The sequence below is a fragment of the Rhamphochromis sp. 'chilingali' genome, assembly GCF_963969265.1.
Source record: "Rhamphochromis sp. 'chilingali' genome assembly, chromosome: 2".
Taxonomy (NCBI): Eukaryota; Metazoa; Chordata; class Actinopteri; order Cichliformes; family Cichlidae; genus Rhamphochromis; species Rhamphochromis sp. 'chilingali'.
This window is the reverse complement of record NC_137930.1, coordinates 41,769,264-41,785,234: the sequence shown is the minus strand read 5'-3', so window position 1 is coordinate 41,785,234 and position 15,971 is coordinate 41,769,264. Positions and strand designations below refer to the sequence as shown.

At 42.3% G+C, this 15,971-nt stretch overlaps 2 protein-coding genes across 4 annotated transcripts in view; one reads left to right on the top strand and one right to left on the bottom strand.

Annotated features, from left to right (window-relative positions):
- Window positions 1–691: 691 nt before the first annotated feature.
- LOC308391898 (uncharacterized protein) overlaps window positions 692–15,971 on the bottom strand; it is a 25,665-nt gene continuing 10,385 nt past the window's right edge. Inside the window, exons 2-11 of one of the 3 annotated variants that reach the window (XM_080874654.1) lie at window positions 7,303–7,439; window positions 6,794–7,171; window positions 5,701–6,172; window positions 5,281–5,598; window positions 5,165–5,188; window positions 4,786–4,963; window positions 1,941–2,032; window positions 1,787–1,858; window positions 1,529–1,659; window positions 692–1,406 (exon numbers count right to left, since the gene is read on the bottom strand). In XM_080874654.1, coding sequence (XP_080730780.1) covers window positions 1,249–1,406; window positions 1,529–1,659; window positions 1,787–1,858; window positions 1,941–2,032; window positions 4,786–4,963; window positions 5,165–5,188; window positions 5,281–5,598; window positions 5,701–6,172; window positions 6,794–7,171; window positions 7,303–7,417 — 1,938 coding nt within the window. In that variant the 5' untranslated portion in view covers window positions 7,418–7,439 and the 3' untranslated portion in view covers window positions 692–1,248. The remainder of the gene's footprint in view (window positions 1,407–1,528; window positions 1,660–1,786; window positions 1,859–1,940; window positions 2,033–4,785; window positions 4,964–5,164; window positions 5,189–5,280; window positions 5,599–5,700; window positions 6,173–6,793; window positions 7,172–7,302; window positions 7,440–15,971) is intronic. The other 2 variants (XM_080874653.1, XM_080874655.1) reach the window with 2 other exon arrangements.
- LOC308391899 (UDP-glucuronosyltransferase 2A2-like) overlaps window positions 13,370–15,971 on the top strand; it is a 20,601-nt gene continuing 17,999 nt past the window's right edge. Inside the window, exon 1 of the mRNA XM_080874658.1 lies at window positions 13,370–15,860. The gene's annotated coding sequence lies outside the window, so the exon portion shown is untranslated. The remainder of the gene's footprint in view (window positions 15,861–15,971) is intronic.

Genomic DNA, 15,971 nt, shown 5'->3' with positions numbered 1-15,971 from the left:
TTGCTGGATTCATCAGGTGGTGTCCTGCAGCTCAGTGAAAGCCGACGTACTCCGCAGGAAAAGGGTGTTGAGCCTGTTTTAGATGGAGGCGGTAAAGCAGGTTGTTTTCATGAGTGATGGAGGTGGGACCAGAGCATGGGCATGGTGCCATGTGAGCACACAGGTAGATACGTACCCACACTCACCCCAGACATGCCGGAGAGACCTCTGACAGATTACAGATAATGTGTAAATTTTAGGATTTCCTATTTTGTCATGGTAACAAACTGTCTGACCTCCCATCTGTTTCATCAGTTCAGTTTCTGTTTGCCTCTGAGCTGCATGGCAGTACCGATCTGCAGCATAAGGTCATTTCCCATCTCTCTGTTAAAGGAGCCAATCAGATCAGTCCAAAAATTAATGATTGCAGTAACTGATCCTTCACAGCCACGGTTGATTGATCAGGAACCACAAACTCTGACACTCCTCTGTGATCCAGCGTTGTTCAGGAGTGTTGATCCAGTATGAGCAAACATTAATGTCCTCTGATCCAGGTGCACACTAACGAGCTCAGGCAAGAAAGTGAGTCCTCCAGGTAATCAGTCTCTTTAAACAGGAACAAAGGGGAACTTTACTGATAATCAAATATCATTATTATGTTAGCAAGTCAACAAGCACATACACAGGAGGTGTTCCTCAATGACCTCTGAATTCAGAAAAATCAAACCAAAAACGTTCCGAGACCAGAAAAACTTTATTGATTCAAAAATAGACTCAGCACACAACATACACACTGCAGGCCTGCAGTACAAAGAGTACTGCACATAACTCTACCCCGTACCATAGAGTACTGGGGGTGGGGGAGGAGAGGGGGACATCTTTAATATTAGCAAAAACGAAAACTTAGAAAAGAAAAAAAAAAAAAAAAGGAGTTAGGTTTTACAGTCCGAGTCACAGGTATCCAATCAGCAGCTTAGTGTCTATAATAAGCCCCACCCTCTTAAAAAGGCTCGAAGGACGTTTTGTCATATTTTCTCAGGTGAGCCTATAGAGGGTATGGTCAGCAGCAGGGGCGTGGCCTTACACACTATAAAAAGATCAAAGCAGGTTTATGTTTCACATCTTCATCGTAACCCAAAACAAAAAAATCCAAAAAAGCCTGCCCACCACATCACCTGATGGCGTTACTATGGTGACACTCAGTCAGTGGGCATAGTAGCAGCTCAGTTTTTTGGCCTTTTGTTAGCTGATAAGAAGTGATATCAGAGCTCATACATCCAGACCCTGCCGAGTCAGGAAGTCTTCAAGCGCGCTCAGTCGCTCCACCAGCATCACGTCCAAGTCCATGTCCTCGCCACCATTGCTGTGGCAATGTCGCCGAGCAGCTGCTCTTTTCCTGGGTACCATAGCAGCAGGAAGTCCCGCCCCTAAACACAAAGAATTTTTCTTCAATCTCACAGTTGATGACAAACAGCTAATCAATAATGAGTAACCACTCTCAGTGTGCCTAGGACAACCTCCCTAATGCAAACTACATTTCCCAGTGTACCTTGTGGTCTCTTCCTTTTTCTGGGCTGCGTGAAATCAGGAAAGAGGAGGAGCCTGCGCCTCTTCTGCTGGCCAATTAGGAGCAGTGCTCCGTCCTTTTCCCGAGGCTCCTCAAAGATGGTTTCCAGACTTCTGCAGGAACAAGCAAACCATGCTGGGAGATGGAGTTTGGATATGGAACCATATTAACATAAAGGGCATGTACAGTCTTTACAGAAAAAACCCTTCACCTGTCATTAGTAGGGATTTGTAGTCTTACCTGTTGTTAGCAGGGGATCTGTAGTTCTTGTTGGTGTAAATCTCCTCTAGACTGAACTCTTTCTTCTTTATTCTGAGAAAGCAAATGTGGGTCCACATTTGAAATAATGTTGGCACTTTTACTGTACATCTAAGTTTTTAGTTTCTTTCCTGACCTTTTGACCTTTGGTAGTCCCATTGGTGTAAGCAGCATTTCGCGCGGTGGCGCACGCCGGATTCTGATCTGTGAGACCCGTTTACCATGCTGCTGTAAAAAAATAAAATAAAATTACTGATAGAGTCCCTGTTATTTAATATTTAACCTGGAAGTGGTCTAGGTCACATTAAGGTTCAACATTATGGTGTGCATGGGGCTTGAAACACTTTGGATAGGATCCCAGGACTTCACTGTAGGACTCCACCTCTGTTCAGTGATGGACGTTCATAGTGGTCGTAGATGGCATCCTTTACCCCTCTCAAACTATGTGTGCTCTTAGTCCAAAATATTACATTTAGCATCTTCAAAGAGTAACCTTTGACCTTTTGGTGTAGGTGTTCAGGTGGGTCCAATGACTGTAGAAAATGACACGACAGCACTTCCTCCCATTGTGCAAAAATGAAGCCAAAATATCCTGCTTCTGGAGGCTGCCATCTTGCAATTTCGGAGCCAGAGTCTACAAACTAGTGACTTGAGGTGGAAGTGGAGCGACTGTGTCCCGCTCCCACCCACACACCCTCTGGATGTGACCGCAAACACGACCCCCCATATGGAAAAGAAATAGTAAAAACATATATGATTTACTCATGAAAGTGGCCACTTTCTCATTACTTTCATTTTTTTTTTTAGTAAGTATACAAAACATACAAGTTTCATTGTATAATTTTTCAAGGGATCTTATACGTGTTTCCACTCTTGTATGCTTTTCATACAAGTTTCATACAAGAGAGATAAAAACTTTATAAGATTTATATATATATCTTTTCCATATGGGCCCCTACACTTTTTACGTAGACCGGCTGCTCCAGTTCATTTGCTGATGGGTTTACCACGACTGACAACTCGTTCAATCAAGGTGAATACAACCACGTCACTGTTACAAAAAAGACACACAGCTTGTCATCTTATAGTTCTACAACATCTACAATCACTCTGTTGTTAATTTGTTTGCTAGATTAGCCGCTAGCATACACACTGTGTTGGAGGCTTGTTGTTACACACCTGTTACTCTAATAGTCTGTATTTTTGAATGATTCAGCACTTCTTAGTTTTTGTTATCCGTTTTTAGACAGCAATGAGATCAGTTGCACACTCCACAGAGGCCCAGAGTTACTGTTAATATCAGAAATGTAATGCTGTCCTTTGAGATTTTAACATAAGACTGTGAGTTTAATGCATGTAAACCTGTTTAAATCTTCAGAGCCCTCTACAGCCTGGTAACATGGAAACTTTAGAAATAGCAGAACGTTTCAGTAGTGTAGTCTAATTTGTTATTTTCATTTAATAATAGAGTCCATATTATATCAACAGCTACATTCACCCTGGGGAGAAACTAGTAAAGGAGACCATCAGGACCAAGCTGGGTTTCCTGGATCCAGAGGTTTGGAGAAACGTCTTCCTATTCTTTCATCACAGCTGTCCTGTGCCAGATGTTCTGTTGACCCACAGAGAGGCTTCATTTAAGAAACACCAGGAAGACTAAAGCTTATTGCAGGGATCAAGGAGGATTCATGATCTTCACCAGCAGCTCCCTCACAGGGAAATCTTCAGAGCTCCACCGTAGGCCTGCCCCAGAAGATGGATAAACCCAGCATTTCATGAACACTGCGATGGAGACCTTTGCTTTGTGTAATGTTATAAATACTCGGATACTCCTCAAAGGCTCTGGACTTATATTTAAAAATATATTATCCTCCCTGGTTACTCTGGTATGAATAACTCTGAATCACTTAATGATAAATAACACACTATTGTTATTGTAAAGTAATGCTACTCTTACTTGATTACAATTTTTGAATACTCGACCCACCTCTGCCCCTCCTTTTCCCCGAATTTGAAGGATGGGTCGGGTATGTCTGGGTGTGGCCCACCATACCCCAGAATTCATAGCGCGGCTCAGCCAATTCCAGTTTTCAACAATGGCGGCCGCTACTAAGTTTTTAATATTATTCTTATTTCTCTTTCTGGGTCACAAAATAAACTTTTAACATATTTTCAGACGAGAATGTGGGTGTGTAAACTTCAAATATCTGCTCAGTTTATCAAGATATCACATATTTGCAAAAATGCTCCGACGTTTTCGGAGACGTCTGTTATCCACGAGCTCGATAGCTAGCCGAGAGCTCGAGGGTCACTGAAGCCGCCGAGAAGGGCACAACTCCCGGCACATCATTTTCAGATCACCGCGGCCTTTCGCTACTCAGGTTAAACATAATATATAAGTCACTTAGACAACCTAAAAATGTTATTGTTGGGCTTTTTTCAGTGTTTTATTTGTTCGTGAGTAAATCGGTTTGGCTGAGATTAAAGTTATTAGATTATATATAATAAAACTTTATTAATCCCAAGGGTCGTTTTCGCACAACTGAATAAAACAGAAAACAGAAAATTGATTAAACAAAAGTGTGAGATGGTCGAGAATTTACGCCAGTGTCCTGTTGTATTTTAGATAGCAAGGAGCAGACAGCTGAGTTTATTAAACTCCACCGAGACAGCGGTGACGCAAATCTGAAGGCTACACCGTCCAGTTTCACAGCAGTTTACTTCCGGCCTACCCGACCTTCTGAGAACCCGGCCCACGTAGACCGCGGCCGGGTCCTCAGGAGGATGCAGCCCATGAATTTGGACACGACTGTTGTTTGATTTATGCTATGTAGAGATATGAGGACTCCTCCCTGTGACTTTAGTGTTTAGTTTGTTTTCGCAATTCTATAATTTAATAAAGGCCAACATAAGATAGAGAAACACCCTTTACTATTTGAAATATATTTTTTTAAATAATAAAAACAAGAAAACAACTTCACCTCTCCATTTGTGCTAAGAAACTCAGAGCTGACTGCTGATTGGTCAGCTGGGAGTGAAGCAGGCAATCCATTGGCTGAGCAGGCAGGCAGGGGCCGGGGTCGTCGCCGTGGTAGGTAGAGGCTCTGAGTGCTGTGATTGGACCGCTGCTTCTGCTGTCGCCAGGCAGAAAAGGCTGGACTGAAACGCACAAGAAGCACTTTATTTATTAGATTTTTATCCAAGTAAGAAACACAAGTTAAACTACTTATGATGTTAATAATGATGAGGACATTAAACATATTAATATATCACTGGTTAAACTAATTATATTAATATAGACTGTTTAGTTTCACTGAAGAAAAGATTTATTTGTATAAATGAAAAGTTAAGATTCATTACCTCAATATTAGTGCTTGAACATAACTGTGAAGATGAAACAGAAAGACGCCTGTTAAGTAAATTCTGTGATTTAAAGATTGTTAATTAGCCTAATTTAAAAACAAAGTTCGACCAACCAGTGGTCGCTGCTCAGGCTGGGTGGGGCTGTCCAGTCCTTCAGGGACCGCTGCGGACTACAACAAACTCCACCCCTCACTGAATCCAACATCATTTCCATGGCAGCTGCTGGCAGATGAAGCAGGGGGGCTGGGCTAACAGAATAAGAGGCGGAGCAAACCCTTAGATGGAAAGCAGCGCGATTGGAAGATGGGGCAAGGGGCTGTGTGAAGCCTGAAAAACGCCACTTGCCAGAAGGGACAATGAATAGTTCCGATTGGCTGATGGTCAGACTCTCAGCTGACTGGAGGATATACAAGGCATTCTGGGAGGACAAGCTGCAAGTACAAAAAAATTACAGTTAAATCACCTAAAATGGATTAGCAAGGCCAAAATCTGTGGTGATTGGCTGTTACATCATCAGCCATCACCCCCCTCACCTGTGTTGCAGCAGCGGCACTCTATAACCGTTCTTCCTCACAAACACATTGATTGCCCTCTCTGATTGGCTGGAGCCTTCAGTCTCTGGTCTTTTGTTCTTCCCTTGGCTTAAGTTACACAGCGTGAGCGGCTCCCCCTTTTCACCTCCTCCTCTAACGCAGACAGCCATCTGCCCCACAAAGCGCCCCTCTGCCTCTCCCTCCACCTTCTCTTCTTTCTTTTCTGGACAAACACTGATCTCTCCTTGGTGGTTCTTCCTCCTCCTCTTCCTCCTGCTCACTGTCTCTTCTTCTCCTCTCCTCCTCCTCTTCTTTTGTGATTGAATGGAACTGGAAGAAAAAGGAGACGAGGACGACTCCTCACTATCGGATGATGATGATACTGATGATGAAGAGGATATGGTTACAAGTGGCAGAGGCGGGGTACTACAGGAAAAAGAGGAAGTGGAGCTGGACGCAAAGACAGATGGCCCTGAAAGAAACAGGAAACAAGGATCACTTTTTGTAAGTAGATTATAACCCTTTAAAGACCTGCAGGAACCCTCAACAGGAACCCCCAGAAACTCTCTGACATCTGAACACTCAAAGACCTACATTAACTGTCAGAGACTGCCAGAATGTGCAGGAAACCTCAGAGACCTAAATTAACCTACAGGAACCCGCAGGAACTGTGACAGACCTACAAGAAGGCTCAGAGACCTGCAGGAACCAACAAAGGGAATCCCTAGAGGCCTGTAGAAACACCCCTCAGGAACCTCCAGAGACCTGCAGGAAACCTCAGAGAGAGCCCCCAAAGACTTGCCGGAACCTCTTGAGACTTCCAGGAACCTGCAGGACACCTCTGAGACCTGAATGAACATTCAGGAACCGACAGTAACAACCCCCACCCTCGAGACCTAGGAACCTGCAGGAAACCTCAAAGAATTTGCATGATCCCCCAGAGCCCTACCAGAACCTGCATGAAATCTCAGAGAACTAGATGAAATTACAGGTACCTGCAGGAACCTTATTAGACCTCCACTAACCTTCCGAGACCTACCAGAACCTGCAGGAAACCTCAAAGAACTTGCAGTAACCTTCAAAAACGACTCACCAGTCAAACATGATGCTCCTTCTTTTTGTTTCTGGCTGTTCTTCTTCTTCCTCCCCGTCCTTCTGCTCCTCCTTTCCAGAGAATTCAGACGACGGCCAAGAGATGCTAGAGCTCCTCGCAGGAGGCGTCGTACCTCCATCCGGTGGCTTGAGAGGAGGCGAGGCAGGAGAGCGGCGCAGGGGCAACAGGGAGGAGGGGGGAGAGGAGCTAAAGGAGATAAAGAAGAAGCTGGAGGAGGAAGCGGAGTAGTTGAAGGAGGAAGGGGGCTAGCTAAATGTAGAAAAGGAGGAGCTGAACAAGGAGGAGATGAAGACGGAAGAGACGTGGTTGAAGGACGAAGAGGAGGATGAGTGGCTACTGGAACTGAAGGAGTAGGAGCTGAGGGAGGAAGAAGAGAGAAAGGAGGAGAAGAAAAAGAATGTTGATGGGGAGGAGTAACAGAGGAGGAGAAACAGGCTGTTAGCCTTTGTAAATCATCAGGAAATAAAAACACAAAAACAAATGCACACCTGATTTTGTGTCCTCATCCTCATCAACCAATGGGAGAACATGGGGCGGAGACATCACCACTAGGTTTTGGCCCCTGCCGTCACTCTCGATTAGTGTAAGCGGTCGAGAGAGCATGGTGAAAACTGCCAGAGAGAGACTAATGAATACAATCAGAAATTATGTTTCATGTGACACAGATTAAAACTTTGTAATGATGTCATTGTCCTGAAAAATGAAAATATAAAAGCTAGACAACATGGCTGCACTTCCTCCCATTGTAGAAAAATGAAGCCAAAATTTCCCAGTTGTGGGAGCTGCCATGTTGCACTTTTGGAGCCAGAGGCTGTGTCTCAATTCAGGGGCTGCAACCTTCGAAGGCTGCATTTGTAGGCTGATTACATCACAGCAACGCGACGAAGGCTGTCCCAATTCGAAGACTCCGACAAATGCAGCCGACAAATGCGTCCTTCATTTCCCCAAATTTTAAGGATGGGTCGGGTGTGTACTTCGTGGCCCAACATATCCCAGAATTCATAGCGCGGCCAACCAATTCCAGTTTCCAACAATGACGGCAGCTACTTAGTTGTAATATTACTCTTATTACGCTTTTCAATACTTTATTAATTAAATTATTGTTCATAATGTTTCCATAATAATATAAAAATACTTTCCAAATGCGGCAATAGTGGAGGAGCGTGGCTAAAGAGTTTGAAACGTTACTCTTTCTGGGTCAAAAAACTAATTTTTAACATATTTTCAGGCGAGAATGTAGCTGTGTAAACTTCAAATATTGGCTCTGTTTTGCAAATATGTGATGTCTTGATAAAGTGCTCAGAGACGTCTGTTACCCACCAGCTCGATAGCGCACCAGGTGGTCGAGGCTCACTAGAGCCAGCGAGAACACCGGATTCCCGGCACATTGCTTTCAGACCCCCGCGGTCTTTCACTACTCAGGTTAAACATGATATAAAAGTCACTTAGATAACTTAAAGATGTTATCATTCGGCTTTTTTCAGTGTTTTATTTGTCCCTGAGTAAATTGGTTTGGCTGAGATTAAAGTTATAGTTTTCACACAGCTGAAACAGAAAACTGATTAAACAGAAGTGTGAGATGGTCGAGAATTTACTCCAATGTCCTGTTATATTTTACATAGCAAGGAGCAGACGGCTGAGTTTATTAAACTCCACCAAGACAGCGGTGACGCAAATCTGAAGGCCAGACAGTCCCATTTCACAGCCTCGCGCTTCCGGCTTTCTCAGTCTTCGGAGGACCCGGCCTTCGTGGTCTATGTGGGCTGGGCCCTGAATTGAAACACAGTCGGAGTCTGCGCAGTAGTGACTTGGGGTGGAGCATCTGCATCACGCTCCTGCCCACACACACCCCTACACTTTTTACGTAGACCGGCTGCTCCAGTTTATCTGCTGATGGGTTTACCACGACTGATGACTTGTTAAATTAAGGGAAATACAACCAGATCACTACTATGAAAAAGACACAAAACTTATCTTATAGTTCTACAACATCTACAATCACTCTGTTCAGAGCACTCTACAGCCTGGTAACATGGAAACTTTCGAAATAGCAGGTTTCAGTAGTGTAGTCTAATTTGTTCTTTTCATTTAATAATGGAGTCCATATTATTATCATCAACAGCTACAGTGGGGCAAAAAAGTATTTAGTCAGCCACCGATTGTGCAAGTTCCCCCACCTAAAATGATGACAGAGGTCAGTAATTTGCACCAGAGGTACACTTCAACTGTGAGAGACAGAATGTGAAAAAAAAAAATCCATGAATCCACATGGTAGGATTTGTAAAGAATTTATTCGTAAATCAGGGTGGAAAATAAGTATTTGGTCAATAACAAAAATACAACTCAATACTTTGTAACATAACCTTTGTTGGCAATAACAGAGGTCAAACGTATGGGATTAGGGGGGTTGTACTGCAATGGGTGAAAAATTATTTAAGTGACCGGAAACAATTTGTGAAGCTGGGTGTCCATTCCTCATCATGCTTGGACATTGCTTGTGGTGTTCCACAAGGCTCTGTACTGGGTCCAAAATTATTTATTATTTATATAAATGATATTTGTAAGGCATCTGATATATTAAAATTAGTATTATTTGCAGATGACACAAATATTTTTTGTTCTGGGGGGAATCTAAAGGAGCTGCTGGATACAATTACTTCAGAAATGTGCAAAATTAAAAAATGGTTTAACAGGAACAAACTATCGCTAAATCTAAGTAAAACTAAAATTATCTTATTTGGGAATTCCCTTAGAAATGCACAAGTGCAGATTCATGTAGATGGTGTGGAAATTGAAAGAGTACTTGAACATAAGTTTCTTGGTGTGATTATAGATGATAAATTAAACTGGAAGTCTCATATAAATCATATACATAACAAAATTTCAAGAAGTGTCTCAATCTTGAGTAAAGTAAAACACATTCTGGACCACAAATCACTCCACATTCTCTATTGTTCCCTGATTGCACCGTATTTGAATTACTCTGCAGAGGTTTGGGGCAATACTTACAAATGTTCGCTATCATCAATCTTTATATTACAAAAAAGGGCCATAAGGATAATCCATAAAACTGGTTACAGAGATCATACAAATTCACTATTCTTAAAATCAAAAATTCTAAAATTCACAGATCTGGTTCATTTTCTCACAGCACAAATTATATATAAAGCAATAAATAACCTGCTTCCTGACAATATTCTAAAAATGTTTTCTAAAAGGGAACGGGGATACAATTTGAGGGGGGAATTAAATTTAAAACATCCTCGTATCCGTACAACATTAAAAAGTTTTTGCATCTCTGTGTGTGGAGTGAAGCTGTGGAACAGACTAAGTAAAGATATGAAGCAATGTCCAAGCATGGCGCAGTTTAAAAAGCGGTTTAAGGATATGGTTTTTACAGGGTACAGGGAAAAGGTAGAGATTTGATAGGGTGTTCTTGTCTAATATTATCATGTGTGTGCGCATGCACGGGTTTGTTGGTATGGGTGTATATATATGTATGTATATATATATATATATATATATATATATATATATAAATAAAATTGTAGGTTGTGTATCCTTCAGGTGTTAATGGGGTTATTGAAAATGTGTATATGTGCGTATGTGTGTATATACGTAGGTATGGATAGATAGAAACATATATGTGTATATATTAAAAAAAAAAAAAAAAAAAAAAAAAAAAAATTACACATAACATATAATGTAATTACAAGGAGGTATTTCTGTAGTCTATTGATACTAGATAGTGGAAAAGGGGTGGGATTAAATAAGCTTATGCTTCTTCCTGCTCCTTTTTGAACATGGACGTTATTTGGAGTTGTGGTTGCTCGTTTTCCTTTTGTTTGCTTTGTTCATTTGTCTCTTTTAATTCTATTTTTTTTTTTTATACTTTTTCAACATGTTCAAAATAAAGATTCAATCAATCAATCAAACGTTTACTATAGGTCTTTACCAGGTTTGCACACACAGTAGCTGGTATTTTGGCCCATTCCTCCATGCAGATCTTCTCGAGAGCAGTGATGTTTTGGGGCTGTCGCCGAGCAACACAGACTTTCAACTCCCGCCACAGATTTTCTATGGGGTTGAGGTCTGGAGACTGGCTAGGCCACTCCAGGACTTTCAAATGCTTCTTACGGAGCCACTCCTTTGTTGCCCGGGCGGTGTGTTTTGGATCATTGTCATGTTGGAAGACCCAGCCTCGTTTCATCTTCAAAGTTCTCACTGATGGAAGGAGGTTTTGGCTCAAAATCTCACGATACATGGCCCCATTCATTCTGTCCTTAACACGGATCAGTCGTCCTGTCCCCTTGGCAGAAAAACAGCCCCATAGCATGATGTTTCCACCCCCATGCTTCACAGTAGGTATGGTGTTCTTGGGATGCAACTCAGTATTCTTCTTCCTCCAAACACGACGAGTTGAGTTTATACCAAAAAGTTCTACTTTGGTTTCATCTGACCACATGACATTCTCCCAATCCTCTGCTGTATCATCCATGTGCTCTCTGGCAAACTTCAGACGGGCCTGGACATGCACTGGCTTCAGCAGCGGAACACGTCTGGCACTGCGGGATTTGATTCCCTGCCGTTGTAGTGTGTTACTGATGGTGACCTTTGTTACTTTGGTCCCAGCTCTCTGCAGGTCATTCACCAGGTCCCCCCGTGTGGTTCTGGGATCTTTGCTCACCGTTCTCATGATCATTTTGACCCCACGGGATGAGATCTTGCGTGGAGCCCCAGATCGAGGGAGATTATCAGTGGTCTTGTATGTCTTCCATTTTCTGCTGATTGCTCCCACAGTTGATTTTTTCACACCAAGCTGCTTGCCTATTGTAGATTCACTCTTCCCAGTCTGGTGCAGGTCTACAATACTTTTCCTGGTGTCCTTCGAAAGCTCTTTGGTCTTGGCCATGGCGGAGTTTGGAGTCTGACTGTTTGAGGCTGTGGACAGGTGTCTTTTATACAGATGATGAGTTCAAACAGGTGCCATTCATACAGGTAACGAGTGGGGGACAGAAAAGCTTCTTACAGAGGACGTTACAGGTCTGTGAGAGCCAGAGATTTTCCTTGTTTGAGGTGACCAAATACTTATTTTCCACCCTGATTTACGAATAAATTCTTTACAAATCCTACCATGTGAATTCATGGATTTTTTTTTCACATTCTGTCTCTCACAGTTGAAGTGTACCTCTGGTGCAAATTACTGACCTCTGTCATCATTTTAAGTGGGGGAACTTGCACAATCGGTGGCTGACTAAATACTTTTTTGCCCCACTGTACATTCACCCTGTGGAGAAACTAGTAAAGGAGACCATCAGGACCAAGCTGGGTTTCCTGGGTCCAGAGGTTTAGAGAAACTTCCTCCTATTCTTTCATCACATCTGTCCTGTGCCAGAAGTTCTGTTGACCCACTGAGAGAGGCTTCATTTAAGAAACACCAGGAAGACTAAAGCTTATTGCAGGGATCAAGGAGGACTCATGATCTTCACCAGCAGCTCCCTCACAGGGAAATCTTCAGAGCTCCACCATAAGCCCCCGCCCCAGAAGATGGATAAACCCAGCATTTCATGAACACTGTGATGGAGACTTGCTTTGTCTAATGTTAGAAGTATTCAGATCATTCTCAGAGGTACTGGACTTTTACACAAAGATATTATATTCAGTCCTGTAGAAAGTTATATATTTAAAAATAAATTATCCTCTCTGGTTAATCTTGTATGAATGACTCCGGATTACTTTATGATAAATAACACACCATTGGCAAAAAAAACAGTGAAAGAATTCCAGATGACAAGTTTTTAGCTCAACATACAAGTGGCGACCTTTGACCTTCATCAGGTTTTATTTAATTGTGTCAGAGAAAATCTCATGTGCTCTTCATGCAGCTGAGTACATCAAGTGTTTAAAACAGAAACTGTGCAGGTCTGAGATCAGCAGCTCTGTGAAACACCAAACTGAGGTCCTGTTAATGCTGATATATAGTGACACAGATACACGGGTGATTAATCCTTTTGTCTTTTTGTCTTTAACTTTATCAATAAAACAGCTGCAGCTTTCACTGACAGCACATGTGTTACTTTAACCTTTGTACTGTTTTCATCAGTTAATTTTGCAGTTACTACAAAGAGTGAAGATATAGGGTGATCTATCTGCTGTCACTGGGTGGTGCTGAGGTCTGAATCTGAGGGCAGCTCCTGTAATCACAAAGAGAACAGAACCATCACAAACTGAAATATAAAGTTTATCTCTCAAATCTGAAATAAAGCTGATCCTTCTCTGTCCCACACGCTCAGGGTCTGAAGTTCTTCTCTTACATTTTTTCAGTTCTAAAGTTCTGCTGACAGCTGACATATGAGCTGTTAAAAAAGGACAAATACTTATATACTAACACATTTTCCAGTATAATGTTTACCTTTGAATCGCTGGTGCTTTTTAAGTGGAGATTTGCTAAGATGAGATGATGGAGCAGGTTTCAGTCCTGGTTCAGTCTGCTGTTGCATCGTGGTCACCAACATACGGACGTGTTATCAGCAGTGTTTGAGCTGCTGCCTGAGTATTGGACAAATATTAATACTTTAAATTATTTCCCTCAAAGGATGTAAGCTGTAAGCAGTACTGCAGAAGTAACTTTGTGAAAAATATCTCATTTAAAATCATCCAGGCTGTTATTTTAACCGGAACATTTGAAACAAACCTAGTAAAAGAAAACAACTTTAACTTAAGCTGCCAAACGGCCGTAGTTGGTTTCAGTACAGGGCTTTGCTATTTTCATCCATAGTTAATGATTAATGAAGGGGTAAGGGTCCAAGCTGTTTTTTTTTTTTTTACTGTCCTTACAGATGTAGCAAGAGACAGAAAACATGCTGCTGTTTGCACATATTTAATAATCGTAATAGTAACGGTAGTTGGTGACTGAGCGGCCTGGTGCTTTTATGATTTCATTAGTCAGGGTAAATTCATTCACCTGCACGGATTAGCTAAACAAACGTTACAAAACAAGTTTCCCCAACAGCCGAGTGCTCATCTTAGGTAGCTAGGTCTCAGGACCTAGTTGCGGACATTAGTTACAGATTAGCTTACAAACACGTTTAACTTACCGAAAAAGTGCAGTGGGGCCTCGGGTCCTTCTGTTGGGTAGTCCAGTTTACTGAAGAACACCTCAGGCTGTCAGTTTGAAACAGTCGGTGCAGTTTTGTAACATAAACACTGGACCTCCTCTCAGATCTATCTGCCTTTCCCGAAAGAGATACGCAAGTTTCTCTGTTACTGCAGCTGCCAGTCAAAGCTGTTATGATAAAGTTCCACCCCAATTTAACAGCATTATGGTAGTAATTACAATCAAACTTATGAGTAAGGAGACCCCTAAAAAACAAATCAGAGTCATGAGAACTACCGTTAGTGGAAGGAAGCATTTTTGGAAGAAGTTTATTTGAGGAGATTTTTTTTAATTTTAGTCTGACCCCAGTCCCATCCACTAACATGGAGGAGGCAGGATTTATGACCTATACTGCAGCCAGACACTAGGGGGCGATAGAGATATGCTTCATTTTTGGGGAGCTATTAGGTCGTATCTTGTAGTGATGGGTCGGTCGTGAACGAAATGGCTCTTAGAGCCGAGTCTTTGACCTGAACGACGCGAGCCGGTTCCTTATCGCGAGCCGTGGGGTTTTTCCCCCCCCCCCCCTTTCTCTCACCCTCTCTCTCGCACAGAAACGGCCCTAACCAATCTGGCGCCCTAGGCAAGATTTTAGGTGGCGCCCCCCTATATCAGCAGTGTAGTGTAATGTTGTAACAAATAATATTTCTATTAAATAAGCTTTACTTTGCATTTTAATTAACGTGGGATTATTTTTTGTATTTAGAAATAATAGTACCAACTTTTTTTTTTTTTTTTTTTTCAACATTTGTGGCACTGGCGTGGCGCCCCCTGATGGACGGCGCCCTTAGCATTTGCCTATGTCACTACCCGATCCGTACCGGAAACCCGATCGGTACCCCGCATGCGCAAATCTTACGTCACTTCCTCTCTTTGCCAACATTGCGACATTCAATATATTTGAATGATACCGTTAGCGTCCAGTTAGCTCCTAGCATTTCTCAACAGCTCTGCCTCCTTTTCGACTGCCCGGGACATTTAAACAATGGATAATCCGTATACAAAGAAATTCATGCTTTTCTCCTCAACAGAGAGTGTCCCCCGATTGAGCAACAGCGCCGTAAAATAAGAAGAATGGCGCCTAATTACAGAGTTAATAATGCAGACTTTGTAATATCTCACGTGTAGATTCATCAGCCAGATTAAGTGTTTACAGTTTGTTTACAGTTTTTTTTTTTACAGTTTCTTAATTGACAGTGATAGCGCACATCATCATCACTATTCCAACAATCCTCTCCTCACAGACAAGCATACACACACTCGACTATCGCTAAATCAGATTTAACACACGTTTGTAATGACGATAATTCAGTTTATAATAGGGTTTATTCGCTCGGTCAGCAGGTGGCGGTATCCTCGTACACTGGGGGGTAAACTGCCATTAAACGAACAGAAGAAGAAGAAAACATCTGCACATGCGCGGTACGGATCGGGTAGACCCGATTTGTACGGTCAGACTTTACACATGCGCAGTAAGGATCGGAGAGTCCTGATCCGTAACTTTCTTTTTATTTTTCGTTTTTGTCTACATTGTACTGAAATGCTTCATTATTGCAAACATTTTAAGATATACTTGTTATTCTTAACATCTTAACAGATACTCTGACCCATAACTATCGTAAAACGCTACGACCGGAAGTAGAAACCTTTCGCGCATGCGGGGTACCGATCGGGTTTCCGGTACGGATCGGGTAGTGACAGCCTATACGGCCTATGCCACGGGCCGGCCCTGCTCTCGCACTTTTTTTCCGCTTCACTCACTATGCGAGCCTTGTGCTTTACGCTGGGAAGAGGGGGGAGGGGACGGTAGTTACACTCAGTAGCACAGGAACAAAGCGGGAGGAAGAGAGAGAGAAAGAGAGCCAGGGACAACACTGTCACATTAGAAAGGTATAGTAATCATTCACAACTATTTTCAGTTGCAGATGATAAAGGATTCAGAAATTTTATTCATGCAGGTCCATATGACAGAGAATATGTATGTTCTTTTTGTTTTCATAT